At 39.4% G+C, this 18018-nt stretch overlaps 1 protein-coding gene and 1 pseudogene across 1 annotated transcript in view; one reads left to right on the top strand and one right to left on the bottom strand.

Moving 5' to 3' along the window:
- Nucleotides 1-519: 519 nt before the first annotated feature.
- SLC26A8 (solute carrier family 26 member 8) overlaps nucleotides 520-18018 on the bottom strand; it is a 71250-nt gene continuing 53751 nt past the window's right edge. The window contains exons 10-19 of the mRNA XM_039856148.1: nucleotides 15843-15920; nucleotides 12375-12470; nucleotides 11064-11170; nucleotides 10913-10982; nucleotides 10399-10491; nucleotides 10157-10288; nucleotides 6708-7067; nucleotides 4007-4061; nucleotides 3723-3907; nucleotides 520-999 (exon numbers count right to left, since the gene is read on the bottom strand). Coding sequence (XP_039712082.1) covers nucleotides 520-999; nucleotides 3723-3907; nucleotides 4007-4061; nucleotides 6708-7067; nucleotides 10157-10288; nucleotides 10399-10491; nucleotides 10913-10982; nucleotides 11064-11170; nucleotides 12375-12470; nucleotides 15843-15920 — 1656 coding nt within the window. The remainder of the gene's footprint in view (nucleotides 1000-3722; nucleotides 3908-4006; nucleotides 4062-6707; nucleotides 7068-10156; nucleotides 10289-10398; nucleotides 10492-10912; nucleotides 10983-11063; nucleotides 11171-12374; nucleotides 12471-15842; nucleotides 15921-18018) is intronic.
- LOC120597716 (uncharacterized) lies at nucleotides 13477-13595 on the top strand (annotated as a pseudogene).

Below are 18018 nucleotides of genomic sequence, written 5' to 3'. Positions count from 1 at the left end.
CAAATGCCACTCGGTTTTTTTTTTGTTGTTGTTGTTCATTGCTTCTCCACCACGTCCGCCCACTCTGGAATTTCTCGCACCTGACATTTCCTTAGGCATACAGAATACAGAGAAGAGAGAAGATGCAGCAAGGGTCCAAATGTAGTAACTAGAGTTACATATTTTATTTGAACCTCATCTCTGGAGAAAGGGGAACAGAGCTGAGAGGATTACGTTAGAGATAGCCTGATAAAACCCCTGACATGCGGGGTATGCGAAGGAAAAAAATCCTTCATTAGAATGTCTGTTGAAGGTGAAATGAGGTGCACCTGGATGAGGAATTCAGAGATAATTCTTTGTATTTAGTATTGTGATCTAGAAGCAAGATCACACTGCTGAGCAAGGAAGAAGGGCAGCAGGTAGAAGAGTCCCAAAGCAAGTACTGCTAGTTAGTAACTTGTCTAGGACTTCTGACCAAATGACCCAACTTGCGTGGAGAGGGAATCAAGGGAATCTGACCCCTTATTCCCAGTTCACCTTCTAGTGATCCTCAGTGTCACTGCCCTTAGGTGAATATGAATTCATATGTTGACGCCTCCTCTCTACTGACTGTGTCCTAGGCTGAGTTTGACTTAGAGAGCTGGAAGGCTTAGACTGATACAGAGGCCAGTACTGCTGCCAAGAATAAGTTTGATCCCTTGGCCTGGATTTGGACTTGGGCTTGGGTTCAGGCTCGGGCTCGGGCTCAGGCTCAAGTTCCAGCTCTGTCTCGGGCTCGAGCTCTGTTTCAGGCTCCAGCTCAGATTCGGGCTCTAGCTCTGATTCAGGCTCCAGTTCACTACACAGGTCTAGGTCCAGACCTCTCATAGCCTCTTGTTCTGACTCCAGCGTGGGTTCCAGCTCCATGTCCAGCTCTGACTCCTCCTCTGTTATAGGCTCTTGGATCATGGTGAAGCCAGAACTTACATTTTTGGGGGCATCTAGAATACTGCTGCTTATTTTATGTCTTGACTCTGCATCCTGAAATATACATAATTAGATGTGTTAACATTTCCAATTAAATCTAACTTTTGAATAGTCAAGGAATTTCAAAATACAATAGGATTTAAGGTACCAGAATCATGGGTTCCTGGCAAAATAGAAAAAAACTTCTGGCCTAAATCTGTTTTTCATCTTTTTTGTACCCTCTGGTTCCTCAGTTACCCATTATTTTTTAGGCTTAATCAATCCATAACTTCTGGTTTCTCTGGATTTCCTACCTAGCCTGGATTTCATGGTCAACCATTTGAATAACAATGGTCTTGGCGGCATTCTGAAACATCTTGTCTTCTTGATCTTACTTGTCTTCCTATCTCCCAATGTAATCCTCAGCAGGACCCTTCATGACCTAGCCTCTTGCCATCTTCTTTGGCTTTATCTCCAGCTGTAGTCCCCACTCTTTGCTCTAGCCATTAAGCTGACCAAAGATGCCTGACTACTGCTTACCTTTGCGTATGCAGCTAGCTCCCTGTGTCTGCCTTGTCCTTCTCCATCGTTCCAGATTCAGATCAAAGATCATTAACCAGGATATTAAATTCCTTTGTGTTCCAACTGTACCTCACTCACATCTTTATCATAGTACCAGTAATATATTGCCTTATTCATTTACAAATCTATCTCCCCTATTAGACCCTAAGCTCCTTGAGGTAGGACAGTGCCTGGTACTTGATATCCCCAGTACCAGGGGGCCTGTCACAGAGCAGACCCCCTACAGGCTTCATGAATCAGCCTTGCAGCAGCATTCCACAGAATTAACAACTTCCACCTTTCCTGAAATATTTTTTTCTCTTCCACCATATGACATTTTTTTTTGCTTTTCTCTCTTCCTTTCTGGTTGCTTCTTCCTGGTCTCTCTGTTGTCATCACTACTTCTTCTGGGCTTCTGAATGTTGGCATGCCCCAAGGCTTAACCCTGGGACCCTTCTCTTCTCCATCTACACTGCCCCCATAGGCAATTTTATTTAGTCCCGTAATTTTTATTACCATCTTTGCGCCAATGACTTTTTGGTTATAACTCTTGCCCTAATCTGCTGGTTCATATATCCACTTCCATTCTTGACATCTCCACTTGGATGTTTAATAGGAATCTTGAATTTAATACATCCAAAATTGAAATTTTTCCTCTCCTAGTCTTTCCTAGCTTAAATGCTAGAAGAAAAAAAAAATGACATACTCAACACCAAGTTTTCAACAAAAAAAAAACTTTGCTTTTTCTTAATATAAGTCCTGATGAGAATATTAGTAAACTAGAAAAATACTTTTTAAAAACACAGTGAATGTAATGTTCATCTTAGGTCAACTATCACAGATACATAAGAAGCTTTCTCATTTAATTCAGGAGTAAGGCAAGAGTCACCATTATTACTTAAATTGTTCTGGGAGGTTTGTTTGGCTAATGCCATAATATATGATACTGAAATAAGAATTCTAACAATTAAAAAATAAGAGATTTATATTATTTGTATAAAATATTTTTTGATTTAGAAAACTCAAGAGAATTAACAATGAAACCTTTTAGGACTAGTAAAAAGATTCGTAAGGTGGCCAAATAATTTAATAAAAATCAATAGGTTTCTTATATGCTAGCAGTTGCCAGTTGGAAAATATAATGAAAAAAATTCATTTTAAAAAGCAATAAAAAAGTAAAACATAAAGTATATCTAGGATTTGTCTATATGAAGAAAGTCACAAAACCTGGCTATGAATACAGCATTTAAAAAGTCTAATAACTGTAGACACTGCCAATATAGAAAAAATATGTTTGATTCTATTTGTTGGGGAAGAAGTTATTCTAGATAAGCAGAGGCACATACCTGTGAGAATTCTCAACAAAGCAAAGAAAATGCTTGCTAATATATTACTTTAAAATAGAAAAATAAATAAAAGGGTCATGTCTCATGAGCTTGGATATCTTTTACTTTTTAAGGTTTTTATAAACACATTACTCTGGTAATATTTTTTTGTCATAAAAATTCAAACATTATTGAAATGTAAATCAAAGAATCAAGGAGTTAATTTTAAAAATTTCCAGTCATTAGGTAATATTTTGGTGACCATCTGTGTTTTAATTTCCTTTTGGTGGGCGGAACTGTTAACCTTCACAGATACTGATTTGAAAATACTGAGGCAGGCCCAGTTCTTTACTTAGTATTAATAAATGGTTAAAAGTTCTGGCTTGTAAATCATTCTCCTTTGTATTTGGTCAGGCAGAGTAAATCAAATTACTCACAATGTAAATAATAGCCAAAGTATTAGACTGACAGATCTTTACCTCTGCTAGTTCATTAGTTTTATTATTCATCCCAAGGGTAGGGTAGGGGTAGATTCTAAAGGTATAGCTAGAGGAGATGTATAAAATATTTAGTCATTGATATGGTGCTTGGCAGTAACCACGCCTGCTGTAAAAGGATCCTTGAAACCTTTGCTGGGTTGGACAACCTTCTCTCCAGTTGGGAAAAGGCCCTGAATGGCACTCAGATGTCACAGCCCTGGGGGAACCTGGGACTCAGGTCCACTGCTATTTTCTAACTGATAAGGGAACTTCAACATCTCAACATCTCAAAGTCTGGCACAGCCATACTCAAAAACCTTACCTGGACGTTGCTTATCTACATCTGATCAGGGCTCTCCCCCACCTCACCCCTACCTCACCCCCACCTCACCCCTCCTCCTCACCCCCAGCCCAATGCTTCACATCATCCAACCTTGTCTGTTTCTGAGTAGGTTTCCTGTATCACTGTCTCAGATTCATCCACACTCAACTCGGAGGACTCTGGAAACTTCCTTGACAAGGCAAACAGCACAGCATCATGGAGAGTGAGGAACAGCTGGGCCTTGGTGATACCAGCATCAAAGAAGTCATTCCTCTCAAATGCCCTGACCACAGAAGCTACAAACCAAACCCGGAGCACACACAGGGTCAGACACCTGGGGAGGAAAGCACCCAGGGTGCAAAACACAGCCCTCTCATAGGGTGAAGGATACTCACAGTGACTCCCTGCAATGAGCACCAAAATGTTGGCATTTTGGAAGGCATTGCACATCTGCGGGGAGAGAGTAAGTCAGTGTTAGGGATCTTCATACTCACTAAGAAAGGGCCTTCTAATTAGTTGTGTTTTAAAATTCCTTTGGTCATTCACTTGTCTGGGATATATGTACCTTTGCATTCCAATTCAGCTCTATAAACATTTGATGGGTGGACTTCTATATGCCAGGAAGTGTCTAAGGTGCTGGGACTACAAAAGAGAATCAGATGGTCTTACATGGTGTAGGGAGTGAGAGGGAGGGTTGCGCATGGTCTTAAGCAGGGAACAGTTCAGGTAGAGATAATGTTCATGTGAGTACAGTGCTAGGATAGAGACAGGCACAGGTGTGATGGGAACACACTGGATGGTCCTCAAGAACAACTATATCTTGTCATTAGTGCTTAGTGTTTGCATATGATCCCCTTCTCCCTGGAGTTCACTGAACAGAGGAGGTAAAACATGGCCCAGAGATGGTCAAGGGTATAGCAGGAAATGGAATTCAGGAACCCTGAGGGTCATAATCAGAGCTGCCCTGTAAAATTACATCTGACTTTAGTAAAACATCAGATATTTAGTAGTATCAGATTAAGAAGGATCTGATATTGATCTCGAATTTTCTTCAGCCAATATATATGCTCTGGGGCAATAAATCTTAAAGTTCAATTCAATGAAAGTCAGTATTAACTTTAATACTCCGATCAAATAAGCCAATCCTGAGCACTAAGCTAAAATGTCAAGAAAAACAAAAACAACTAAAACAGACAGACTCTATTTCTTTCACTACCAAGAAAAAACAAGGAAGCCATTCTTGATGATAAATCATAAAGTATAAAGATAAAGCATGAGGTCTTTTGGTAAAGAGCCACAGTGGACATACTCTGAAAGACAAGCAATGGGAGACTGAATTAGGAAGAAGATTGAATTGAGAGGTTGTTTCCTGGGATTTTTCTTATTAATATTAAGTTTTCAATTATAAAGTAAACAAAATATAATGATTTCCTCCAATACAGTGGTATAGAACAATTACAAAAGAAATGCAGAAACCTGTAATTTTAAAGTGTAAAAGTGCGCCATGAATCTCCGAAGGCTGCGCAGTAAAGGTGTCTGATGTTGCCTCCACATTGGTGCTGGAGCAGAAAGTCATCAACATAAGCCGAGTATGGATGGGTCATACCAAGGACCAGAGCATATGGTGCCTCCTCAAAAAAGGAAGGCAAGAGAGGAGTGAGAGGAAGAGAGGATGGCACAACTGTTTTAAGTTCCAGTGCTGGACAGGCCACTTACTTGCTGTGAGCCCAGAACTCCTAGGGGGAAATATGGCTTGTCTCTAGGGCTATGTGAGAATTAAATGAGATCATGCATATAAGTGTGTCCAACTCAGCCTGGCATTTAGAAGGCATACAGTAATGTGAGTTGAATGAAATCACAGCTATAGCGCAAGACTGGGAAAAGAGACCACAGCCCAGTAGGATGACCTAAAGTGGAAAAGCCCAAAAGATAAAACATAATCAAGTATACTTGAGTCTGAAAATGGGGGGTGGGAAAAGGATCTCATAGATGGAAAAGCCCTGAATATTAATCTTTTCCAAGCCTCTCATTTTATAGATGAGGAAACCAAGACCCCATGAATTTAGTAAGTTGCCCCAGGTCAGATGGACAGTCAGCAGAAGTAAAGCCACATCCACAGACCACCCACCCAGAGTTCTTTTTGACATGAGAAGCTTCCTACTGCTTCAGACCAAAAGGGAACTGGACTCACTTAAGAAAGAATCACATTCCTTTAGGAATAAGGTTTGATAAACTAAGATCTGAGGATAAAAGATGGAAAATCAGCCAAATGAGTATATCTCAAAAAAACAAAAAACAAAAAATGAAAACAAGTGGGTGCAATCAAAGCTGGGTTGGTCAGGATGTTTAAATCCAAGCCATCACCAACAGGAGCCAGAGTGAGATAAAGGGCTATAAACTGAGATAAGCTGGCTGAGAAAAAGATATTTTATTGATGAGACATTAAATAATAAAACCAGTATGGTTAGTTGTGCATCTCAACTGTCCATATTGTATAAGAAAGAGAGAAATGAAAACTGTCAGAGAAACCAGAGAGTGGGAAAGAAGCCAGGATTTAGGGACACAGCTTTTGAAGGAAAAATCTTCCCTGCCCCTTTCGCCCAAAGTTGCAGGCAATGAAGAGGGAACTGGGGATGATCCTATAGGTACTGGACCAGACAGCCCCAGGCTTGGGGTGTCCTTTCATCACAATTTCTTCAAATCTGAGTGCCTTTTACAATGTGTAGGTCAGAGCAGCTGAATAGCGGAGAATTCTTGGTGAGCTCTTTTCTGCAGCATTCAGACCTATTCCCCGAAAAGATTTGCAGCTAACCCTCAGGATATACTAGAAGTTGCTGGGTGTGGCATAGATTGCTGTTTCAGTGGTGTTAAGAGTTTTCTGTTTTTCATTCCTTGAGAAATAATATGCCATGCTTACGGAACCAACCCCAGTTCAGTACATCAGAGTTGGTTCATTTTCTTTTTATTCTGGTTGACCTTAAACTATCTTCAGTGTTCAAGTTTCTAGTGGCCTATGAGTCACATAGCAGCTGATCAATGACTAACAGAATTCAATCAGGATTGGGGCTGGGGTGGTGGGGTAGGTGGGGATCTTACCTGTCTTAATATGACTAAAGCCCGAGAATCCACAAAATGTACCATGGAGAAATCCAGGATGATGGTATGAGTGCTGGGTAGAAGAGATGATTCTGAATAAGGCGCGAGTGCTCTACTTCTGACCTGACTTGGAGCAGCATCAGGAAATGACCTCGAGGGTTCATTAGAAAGCCATTCTTTCTCCACAGGCTCATAGGTTTGCCCTTGATTTCTCAGAAATGTGGAAGATACTGCGTATGGCATTTGGTCATCAGATGAAATTTGGCTTGTGCTCCCACCCTCCAAACGTGAGCAGCGGATCAGGTTAATGGAGGATGTGCTGTGGTCCTGTTTACTTTCAAATCGTTCTGTGTAAATAACCTGGGACAAGAGGTAGGGGAGAACTATAAGATTCAAACAAGGCCTGGAAGTACTTGCAACTACGCCATTTCTGTCTAGTCGCTTCTCTTTCCCTTAGGAAATGTCTCCACAGACTAAGTACTCTACATTTTTTTACTTGGTTATCTCATTGTCACTTTAAGCTAATGGCAAAAACAAACAACATTCATCTTTCCTTATCCTCATCACTCACGGCATCTCCTCCCCAATTCCCTGTGTGTATCAATGACATTATCAATGTCCTAGTGAGCCGGACTTAAAATCATCTTTGATTTATTCTTTTCCCTCATCCCTGGGTTCTAATTAGTTTAGTGCTTACTAATGCTTTGCTCTTTTCTCAACACCCCTTCTTTTATCAGTGGAACAGTCTCTGTCAGACTCCATAAGAAGACACAAATTACTTGAGTAGGGCTGTCTTTACCTTTCACTCCTTTTTCCTCCTAATTGGCCTGGAGTGCCTGTCAGAGCTTAAGGTCAGTATCAAGCATAAGGAATACAACAGCATGCAAGATGTGAATACCAACTCTGCAGTCACAGGGACCAGTTTGTATCTGGGGAACTGGCACATGTCTATTCAAAGGATAAATAACAACATATATGGACAAGAACTATAAGGCACATAGAAAAAATGGAAATAATTCATTTGCTAGAGTAGTATAATTTGGGGTAATGTTAAAAAAAAGTTCTAATAATGTTGCTTATGAAATAAAATTTTAAAAGAGAAAAACTATAAAGATAAAAACTATGCAAGGTAGTATATATTGTATAGCAAAATAAGTTGTGTGGATAGATAATATTACAGTTCAAAAGAGAGAGGTGTTCCCCAAGGTTTGAAGGTCACTGAGGCCAGGTCTTTAGGGGACAGCTGTGGACTGGCTCAGTGGCGGGGAGATGCAAGGTTTTCCACACAAAAGGAAACCTCTGAGAGCCTCCTTTTTCTCTCCTTCATCTACTTTATACTACTATCTTTCAAGGGCTTTCATAATTCACTCATGCTGTGTCTGCCCAAACTTACTTCCTAGGCCAAGCCTCTTACTCTGAGGACCTCATACTTATTCATTGTCTTTGTCCAACCCTATCCATGGACTGAGAGTCCTATTTTTTTTTTTCCAGCCTCACATAAATCCAAATTTCTTTCTTCTGCCTAACTCACATTCATTGCTACCATGAAATTTCTGACTTTTCGAGCTTATGCTGATCTCTCTTTACCTGAAGTCTTAGAGTTGTTAAAATATTAACACATAATTTAGAGCATAAAAATATATTGTATGGTATGGTTTACTACCCTATTTCATTAGTTTTAAGATGCATCACTACTTTTTGTGTTATCAAGGAAAAGAAAACACTGCAAGTTAAACTATGACATGCCATCGATTATATAATGCATCCGCATTTCAGAGATGCGAAAAAAATGTCTATCTTAGGATTGATAAAATACAATAATAGCCTTTTTGGTCACATTAATAGAGTTGTCTTCCTAGTTTGATTTAAAACTATGGATTGCTTCAAAATAATCCTGTGATTTTTGAGGGACTATAGGTAGGTGGGATTATCAATGAAACAAGGTTGGCTATGAGTTCATAAATCTTAAAGTGGATGGTAGGTACATAGAGGCTTGTTATACTTGTCTCTATTTTTGTATATGTTCAAAATTTTCCATGAAAAAACTTTTTTTTTTTTAAAGAACAACATGGATGAACCATGAAGACATTATGCAAAGTAAAATAAAGCAATCACAAAAAGACAAATACTGTACAATTTCACTTATATGGGGTATCTGCAGTACTCAAATTTATAGAAACAGAAAGTAAAATGGAGGTTGCCAGTGTCTGGGAGGAGGAGGAAATGGAAATTAGTTGTTTAATGGGTACTGAGTTCCAGTTTTCTAAGATGAAAAAGTTTTGGAGACAGATGGTCTTAATGGTTGTACAATACTGTGAATATATTTAACACTACTGAACTGTACACTTAAAAATGGTAAAGATGATAAATTTTATGTTATTTTTTTTACCACAATAAAAAGAAAAAGAAAAAAGAACTGCCCGAAGATAGAAAACCTTAAAAAAGTCTTTTTTCTTTTTCATGGTGTCATAGTTCTGGGTGCATAGTAGAAGCTCAATAATACTAGATGATCCTATTCTACTCTAAAGTGTATTTGCTGATGTCCTGTAAATACTCTCTACAATATTCAGTGCAGTGCAGATACAAAATAAAAATTAAATATAGTGTTAATTTTGTCCTCTTGGCAGAGAAATTGGTATTTTCAGGGAGCTCAGTAGAACCTACGCTTCGTTAGGGTGTATGGCAACGAGAGTGGGAGCTTGGTGTTTGCAGGGGTCTACATGAGGAGGCAGGCAGGAGGCGTGTGTGTGTGTGTGCGTGCGCGCGTGCGCGTGCTCACGCGCCCCTCCAGAGTGTGGGTATAGACTAGGTAAAAGGCTTCAAACCTAGAAATGAGCAGCCCTGCTCTGGGGGAAAAAGAATATTTAGATCAAGTCTGAGTTGGAAATAATGAACACTTTGTTCATCAGCTAAAATAACCTTCAGATGCTATAAAATTCCCATCTGTGCTTATCTGCTCTTAACTGCCCACCATCATTTCCTTGGTCACAGGCAGACATTAGGTGACCCTGGCAGATCCTTGAAAACCCCAGCCACCTTGACCCTGCCCTAGTTGGAATTAGAAAATTTTAAATCTTTAAGTTCTTTAATTTCAGAAATCTAAAAGCAGGCAGCTAAAAGTCAGAGAAATAGATACAATTAGGGAATTGCTGACAATCTCAATGAGCCAACTGTACTCTCTGAGCTCAAATAAACCTCCAGCCACTCAGTAGGGACTCAAGAGTCAGGACGTTTCCTCCTACCTACTTTCAAGTCAAGATCTGACCTTTAAAGGGGAACCTGTGTCTTCACTTCTGAGTAGAAATCTTTAATTTCCAATTACCTGTGGTCCATCTAAGAGTGAAATCCCTGAGGTGATTTTGATTTTATTTCCTTTTCTTAAAACAAGTACTAGTGCTCTTCTTTATAAACTGTGGAGAAAAATGCAGAAAAGAAGAGATGTTTCTAACCCTAGGTGGTGGCTCCAGTTCATCACAGTTGCAGAAACAGTGACAAATCTTTCCTTCCCGTGAGCCGTTTTCGCTTTCATTAAATAGGACGAAAATTTCTTCTTCTTTAAGAGGCACCTTGACCATTTCAACCTGAAAGATATAAGAGGGCTCTCATACAGACAGCGAGTGGTGGAAGACAGGGGTACTTGGGGAGGGCGAGGGGAGCAGGCGGAGAAAAGCAGGGGAGGAAAGCCAGTTACCTCTCTCAACAGCTTGTCCTTTAGGTGGTGAATATTTACAAATGTAATGGAGTTGCAGCACTGGAAGATTTTCACCCCAGGAATGGTTGTAATCTGCAAGACAAATGTAAAATTAAGAGAAAATTTTCAGCTCTTTTATGGAATAAGAAAAAATCTTTAGAACTTCCTGGAGAATCTGTAGTCTTTATAAGAGGCAAGAGCTAGCAAATTCCTTCCTTGAATTTTCACCCCCTACTTTTTCTACTATTTTCTTTTCTCCTCCATTTTCTTACTCCTCTCTTTTCTTTTGGCCGCTGAAGAACATTTTAAAATTACCCTTAATTGGCCGCAGGACTCTGAGGATTTACCTACTTAAGCTCCCCACCTTTACCATTGTGCATCCCTTTCCCTGCCTTTGTCAATGTGTGTCTGTAGTACAGCCAACACCACCAAAGAGATTTGGGAGAAAACTAAGCAGCAGACCTAGTATATTCCATCATTTGGGCAAAGAAGTGGGACTGATTTAGATTCTTACCTCCCGATAGTCATTGACGCTTCTATAAATGTTGGTGTTAGGGATCTGACCCAGGAGGAGAATCTTAGTTCTGAAAGGGAATGCATTTGGCTTTAGGTCATAGTTGCCTTACCTTGCCATGGCTAACCTCCAATTACCTGAGACTAAGTACCTGTGTGACTGAAGAGTGATCAAGAAGAAAGCAAAAGCTATTGAAACAAGTAGTCCAATGTCCAGTCCCAGGAAAATTGCAGATGTGAATGTCACTATCCAAATAATCTTATGAGAAAGGGGAAGAAGGGAAAAAGAAGACCATGATAACAAGCAGAATTGAGAAAATCGCCACTCCAATCCCTTAATTCACCTTCACTCTCTCCCTCCCAAGACCTGGAATTTAGAGAACAAATTCCATAGTCGTATGGACTGACACCATCACAAATGATAGGGTCCCAAGGCTGCCTAGCAATTCTTTTATGCTCTTAACTGCCCACCATCATTTCCTTGGTCACAGGCAGACATCAGGAGACCCTGGCAGATCCTTGATCCACCTATCTTGGTAACCTATCTTTTCAATTTTCTCTTGAAACTTCAATCTCCTTGTGTGCAAAATGTATGTAATAATATCTACTTTATAGGCTTTGTTGAGATTAGAAACACCATTTGTAAATCAACCCAGGACACGCGCCAAGTAGTTGCTATTTGAAGACCTAGGATAGTTACTGTAAATCTTTAACATCCTTTTAAAGTCCCTACCCCACCACCTTCTCCATTAGTCTCAGCAGGTGACTTAACTTTAATCTTCATAGAGAAGACAGTCTGACACTCCCTTAAATATTTACTTCCCCCTCCACCAGCCACTTGTTAGTTAATATCTGCACTCAATTTTCCTTCATCCTCTCCAGTACTGTTGGAAGTCCTATTTCTCCTCTTGGAGATGGAAGCTCTACCTATGCATTGGACCACATATCCTCTTAGCTCCTCAGGGACCTGGATCTCCTTGCCTCTGTTGGATCCTTCTCCTCTTGTCATATTATACACCCCCATATTTTATTTCTTGCTGTTTCCCCTTTCTATCTCCTAGTTTTGAGCTTTAGAGAGAAGGAAGGCACTCCATCAGTTATTCTGCCTGGCAAGACAGAATAACTTATTAGGATTTCTGTTTCCTATGCTGGAAACACATTAACTGGGTTAAAAGTCATTCAAATATGCAATGCACGGCAAACCCTTTTTACTAGATGTGTGTGTAACTGTAGCCACTTCATTAATTCCCTTTTATTTAATTTTGCATAAATGGAATGAGGTCTCAGCATTTCCATGCACCAACAACTCTGACTCTCCTTTTTTTTTTTAAAGCAAAAGTAGAGTATTAGGCATCAAAGGGTTGCTAGTGTCCTTCACACTGATCTCTTTGGTTTGTTCTCTTTCCCCCTCTTCAGCCTTCTTCTCTGTCTTTCCCTACTCCAGACAGTGCATCTACACTCACACAGTCATATTGGTTCTGCTTCCACAGACTGGGTAGATTGTAAATGGTTTCAAGGTAGGGTACAACATTGCTCAGAATAATACCAGCCAGCACAGCCTGTGGGGAAAAGATAAAACCTGCTTCATTTTCCCTTTAGAGGTAAAACTCCCAAATCTTCACAAAGGAACAACAAAAAGTCGGTTTTGCCACTCAGAGATATTAGGCATTGATACTTCATAAAAATACCATGTCCATACTGTAACTCATTGTCTCATCAAAGAAGTATTCTCCACATTTTTCTCTGCTCTTCTCCATAATTTGTCAAAAACACAAGACAAGGCAAGGCCAAGGCCAAGACCTGACTGATTCAGCCAGTAAGGCTACAACAAGCACCTGTTAGATTCAGATCATTTATTATTTACGCAGAAAGTGGGGAAAAGAGTAGTCAAAGATTACACATACCTGTGTTGTCACTTTTGGTGTAGAAAACAAGACCTAGAGGGGGCTGGCACTATAGTTATTTGTCTTGCCTTTGGTTACTTGGCCTTGCTTTATCTAGTTTGCTGGTCACATCTATGCTACCTACATTGCCTAGGAACCATTCTCAGATGAGATAACAAATTAAGGGAACTTCTACTTACAGAAACTCAAATAGTTTTGATTGGGCTTTTGTTCAAGTCTAATCATGATACGCTGTAGTTATTTCCACAATGAAATACCATTTTTTTGTCTATCAGATTAAATCAGCCAACTGAAAATACCCCATACACATAGTTGTTGAGTATAAGAGGGTACTGCCCTTTTAGAAAATAATTTGGCAATATATCGAGACATATTGATATGCTTTTACACAGAAATGTTTTATTTTTAGAAATCTATTCCAAATATAGAAAAGGGAAAATGTATAAAATTACTCATTGTCATGTTATTTATGATAACAAAAATTCAGGCAATCTAATTTTTTTGATAATAAGAAAATAACTAAATAAGTTATAGTATGAAGTATCATGCTATATATTAAATAAAAACAAGAATACAAAGTTGTATGTCCAGTTAGGTTACAAAGTAATATCCCTTCATAGAAAATAACATTGGTCAGATATATGTCAAAATGTTAATAGTGGTCTATAGCCATGCCACCCCGACCGTGCCCAGTCTCGTCTGATCTCAGAAGCTAAGCAGGGTTGGGTCTGGTTAGTACTTGGATGGGAGACCACCTAGGAATACCACATGCTGTAGGTGTTTAAAAAAACAAAACAAAAAACAAAATGTTAAGAGTGGTTTGTTTGTAATTATAGATGATATTTGTACCTATTATGCATTTTCCAAAGTTTTAAAAATAAGCATGTCTACTTTCCTAATGGAACAAAATTTCTTAAATTGGAGAAATTGAAAATCTGTACTTATAGGGATATAAAAATCATCAGGGCCTCAAAGTAAATATAACATACTTCAAGAAACGCTTTCTGTGTTCACAAAGTCTTGTGTTGGCATAACATTTTCAGCCTTTTCCTAGCCATCCTCTCCTCTATAAACAATGCCTGGGAATAAGAACTCATCCTACCACTAGGAATGGCTGGATCCAAGCTTACTCTGGTTTTCTGAGGTTACTCAGTGAACAGTTGGACTTAACAGGTCAGTAGAGGAGGGAAGAGCAAAAGTGAAGTCAGCAGAAATTACTTTTTCCCACTAGGAATCACCAAACTTTCTGCAATTTGCAGGGAGACGTGGTAGGAAGGAAAATAATCTCAACTTCATAGGGTTTTTGCAAGGTTTTTGGCTGGAGGTAGGGAGTGTGAAGAGGAAACAAATATTTTCATAAAACAATACACAATAAAAAATTGACCTTTCTGAATATTAAGGTAAGACATGCTCATGTGTAAAGAAGAATTAAACTTATATATAATTTTCATCGCCTAAAAGATAACCATTTTTAACATTTTGGTATGTTCTCTCTCTCTATTTTTTCACATAAAATTGGAACAATATTGAATATACCATTTTGTATTATGTTTAAAAAATTTGTATTGGTCCCATTGCTAACTAGTTGAGATCCTTGCCAGGATGCTCCAATAATTCCTCCAATAAGAATTTTGCAGCAAGCTATTCATAGTTTTTCAAGGAAGGAAGGAATCTTTCATAGTTTAAGACTCATAGAGCCCCATGTTATAGTAATTTAGATATTCCACCGATCAGATAGTGTTCACATTTTCTTACCCAGAAATACCCTAACTAGATGCTGTAAAAATAATGTAACATAACATGGTTAGCCAAAAGCAAGGGTTGTTCTGTCTCTAACATATTTATAATAACGGAGTGTTTGGGATTTTTAAAAATTCTGATTCTTCTAGCTATACAGAAAGAAAAAATACCACTATTTAAAGTAAATTAGTGAGTGGCTCTCTTAAAATAGACTTCAAGAGTTATAGCACTAAAGATGCTATATAAACTAAATTCTAGAGATAACTTCTGCTGAGAATCAGAGGACAGCTTGTGTGATAAATACAAGCTTAATCCCACCTTCCATGCATAGCTTCCATGGCTAGGTTCCAAGGTCCTTGACTCACAAAAGCAGAAGGCAGCAACAGCCTTGAGGTGGTCCTGCTCTACTAAAACCTGATATTCACCAGGTGGAAGAGACGTGTTCAAAAGGATAAGGATAACATTTACAATGACTCCAGCTTCAGGGACTGCCACCTTAGTGTGTAACCAAGCTGCTACACCAGGAATGAAACCTCCTCCTACCTCCCTTAGTACTATCTAAAAATGGCTAAAAGGAACATTAAGGAAATTTAAAAGGAAATTATGGTCACTGCATACTGATCTCTATTATAACTTAGAAGGAATTGATTATAGGCAGTAATTAATGCACCTGGCATCTCTAAACTCAAGGTGGTCAGTCTAATGCAAAGCGAAGAAATGGCACATAAGTATATAGAAGCATTGTAGCTGAACACAGAGTTATAACTCAACTTTCAGATCTTGCTTTTTAGTGCTTTATACTAACCAAGAGACAATGTGGAAGCAAGAGGGGGATTGAGTTCACATGAATGCAGAACAAGTCCTTCTGGAAACGGTTTAGGAAAACAGATGGCATGAATGCACAGTGAGTTTCTAAGCCTGTGTTGGTAACGGGTGTTCTGGCATCTGAAGTCTATTTCGGTCAGCTTTAACTGAATCCTCACTTGTAAAGCTTACTTTATAGCTTAAGCAATTAAAAGAAGATTAATGAGAATAATAAAAATAATAACTAAGGTTTCTTGAGGGCTTATTATTAGCTCAACACTGTTTTCTCTATATTATATATATCATCTTATTTAACTCCCAATCCTGTGAGGTAGATGCTATTATTTTAACAGAAAGGGACTAGAAGGAGGCTGGGGCTACCACTGGGGACAAGCTGAATGCAATTCTCCTCAGAGATACCCACCAAGATGCAATCTGGAGATCGGTCTTTCTTGGCTTAGTTATTTGATCAGTTCCACTTACATTTGGCAGTTCGTAGAAAAAGTGTCCCACCTTCACCATCAGGAGCAGCATCACACCTGCTCCTACCAGAGATGCAAACTGAAGAGACAGAGGCGGTTAGAGAGAGACCATCAGGAACTTTTCGGTTCCTGTCATGACTGAGGCCTTCTGCTTGGTGAGAAGCATATCAGTTTTTCTTAAAAGGAGTTGAGTGTAACCAACCAGCATAGTGCATTTTTGTTAAACTGACATTTTCAGGTCTTGTCAAAGTGCGAAACACATACTAGGTACTCAGTACAAATGGTGAGAGAATGCATGAATCCACTTTGAAAATTTCCAAATTGTCTTGGGCATTTGAGTCTTTATTGCCATAGCTTTTTGGCTATGAATCTGAAATCTAACATCTGGCTTGCATTCCCATCCTAACTTGAACCTCTCCTTAAACAGTTAAAAAAAAGCCCTAGAAGAGTCATTACTGTCAGCCCTAAAATCCCAACCATTCCACTTCTCATATCAATAAATATCCCGCCCCTCGCTCTCCTGTTTGGAGCTTGGATACCTTCCTACCTAGCAGTTTCAGTGGTGCTTCCTCTTACAAATACAATGATAATCACTTCTGATGTTCCTACTTTAGTTGTCTCTGCTTCAAAAAAAGTTACAAACATGAGTCGGGGCCACATGTAGTAGCTCTGGATCCTATCCCAGCTGGGTTGACTACTCTGGGCTCAGTGCGACTTGGTAAGCAGCGATCCTGGTTGACAAACACAGGAGGAAACCTAAGAAACATAATTCCCTTCACAATCTCAAGGCTCTCTGGACATAGTCTTGAACTCATTATATACTTTATTGATAACTTTCTATTGTTTAAGTCCCTAACAATAAAAAATAATATAAAGCAGTATAATTTCCCACTGTGAAGGGAATAAAACTGTAACCACAAATCAAATCAAGCAAGAACTGAGGAAGTCCCTTAAATCTAAACCATTAAATGGCCACTCAGCAATATTCTCTAATTTTCTCTTTATCTTAGGCGTGAAGAAAAAAAAAAAAAACCTTCCTACGGGGTTTCCTGTTACTATTCACTGCTATTTGCCATATAAATGTATCACTGAAAATAATGGCAATGAAATCAATGTTCTATTCCCCCATCCCAGCTGATTCACAGCTAAGGTGAGCAACCTGACGTGGAAAAGTTGAGCCCCATGAGAGTAGTGTAGGAAGAAGGAAGGTTTCAGGAAAATGAATCACTGTGACTGAAACTCGGGGAGTTCTAATGGCAAATATTTTATACACTGGAACTAAAACAAGTAACTGAGGCCATGAGCTCCTCCAGCCAAGATACATATCAGCCTGTTGCTGGATCTAATTTGAGAGTCCGGCTTCAGGCAGTCTTTGTCAGCACTATAGGAAAAAATCTTCTTCAATTAGCACAGAAAAATATATCAGCATTTTTCCTTCCTACCACTTCTTTCCTCCAAAATTCTTCTGATTATTTTTAAGGAAGCAAAGCCATGCAGATGCCAAAATAAGCTGTATAAAGCCTAGATTAAAATGAGTACAAGCCAGACATTGAATTGGATCATAAAATTTTCTACTCAGAGAGGGTTGGAAGGCCTGCTAATAACTGTGTGTCCCCCTTGGCCGCACACACAAGGGAATGGAGCTTTGGGATCAGAGGGCCATCCTCAGTGGCATTATGCCTTAGGAGGATGCTTGGTGGCTCTCAGAATCTCAGACTCAGTGTCTGAACAGTGTCTAAAGACAGCAAGCATGAGAACTGTACATCTCATGCATGCTTTGCTTTTCTGCTCTAATTTTCCATCACTTTTCTAGGCGTTCTTGATCAAAGACAGACTCTGCCCTTTCTCTGGGGATTCAAGGTAATGTGAGTTCCCACAAGCCACAGCCACTATTGACACACAGACCCTCGGACATCAATTACCCTATAAGTAGTGGGTTCCATAAAGTAGGACAATAGATGGCCAAGCGCCCAGGGCTCTAGGAACCTGGGGTTAAAGTTATGATTTTCAAACATCTTAAGTGACAGGCACTGAAGGGAACTATTATCATCGAATTCAATTCTCACAACTGAAAGGTTATCCTTATCACCATTTCATAGGTGAGGAACAGAGCCTCAGAAGGCAAAAGCAACTTGCCCATGGTCATACATCTAGGCACCACCGAGTCAGGTTTCAAC

This window comes from Pteropus medius, unplaced genomic scaffold (assembly GCF_902729225.1).
Source record: "Pteropus medius unplaced genomic scaffold, Ma_sr-lr_union100, whole genome shotgun sequence".
In the NCBI taxonomy this organism is placed as follows: Eukaryota; Metazoa; Chordata; class Mammalia; order Chiroptera; family Pteropodidae; genus Pteropus; species Pteropus medius.
The sequence above is the reverse complement of the archived record's forward strand: the minus strand, read 5'-3'. Positions and strand labels throughout refer to the sequence as shown.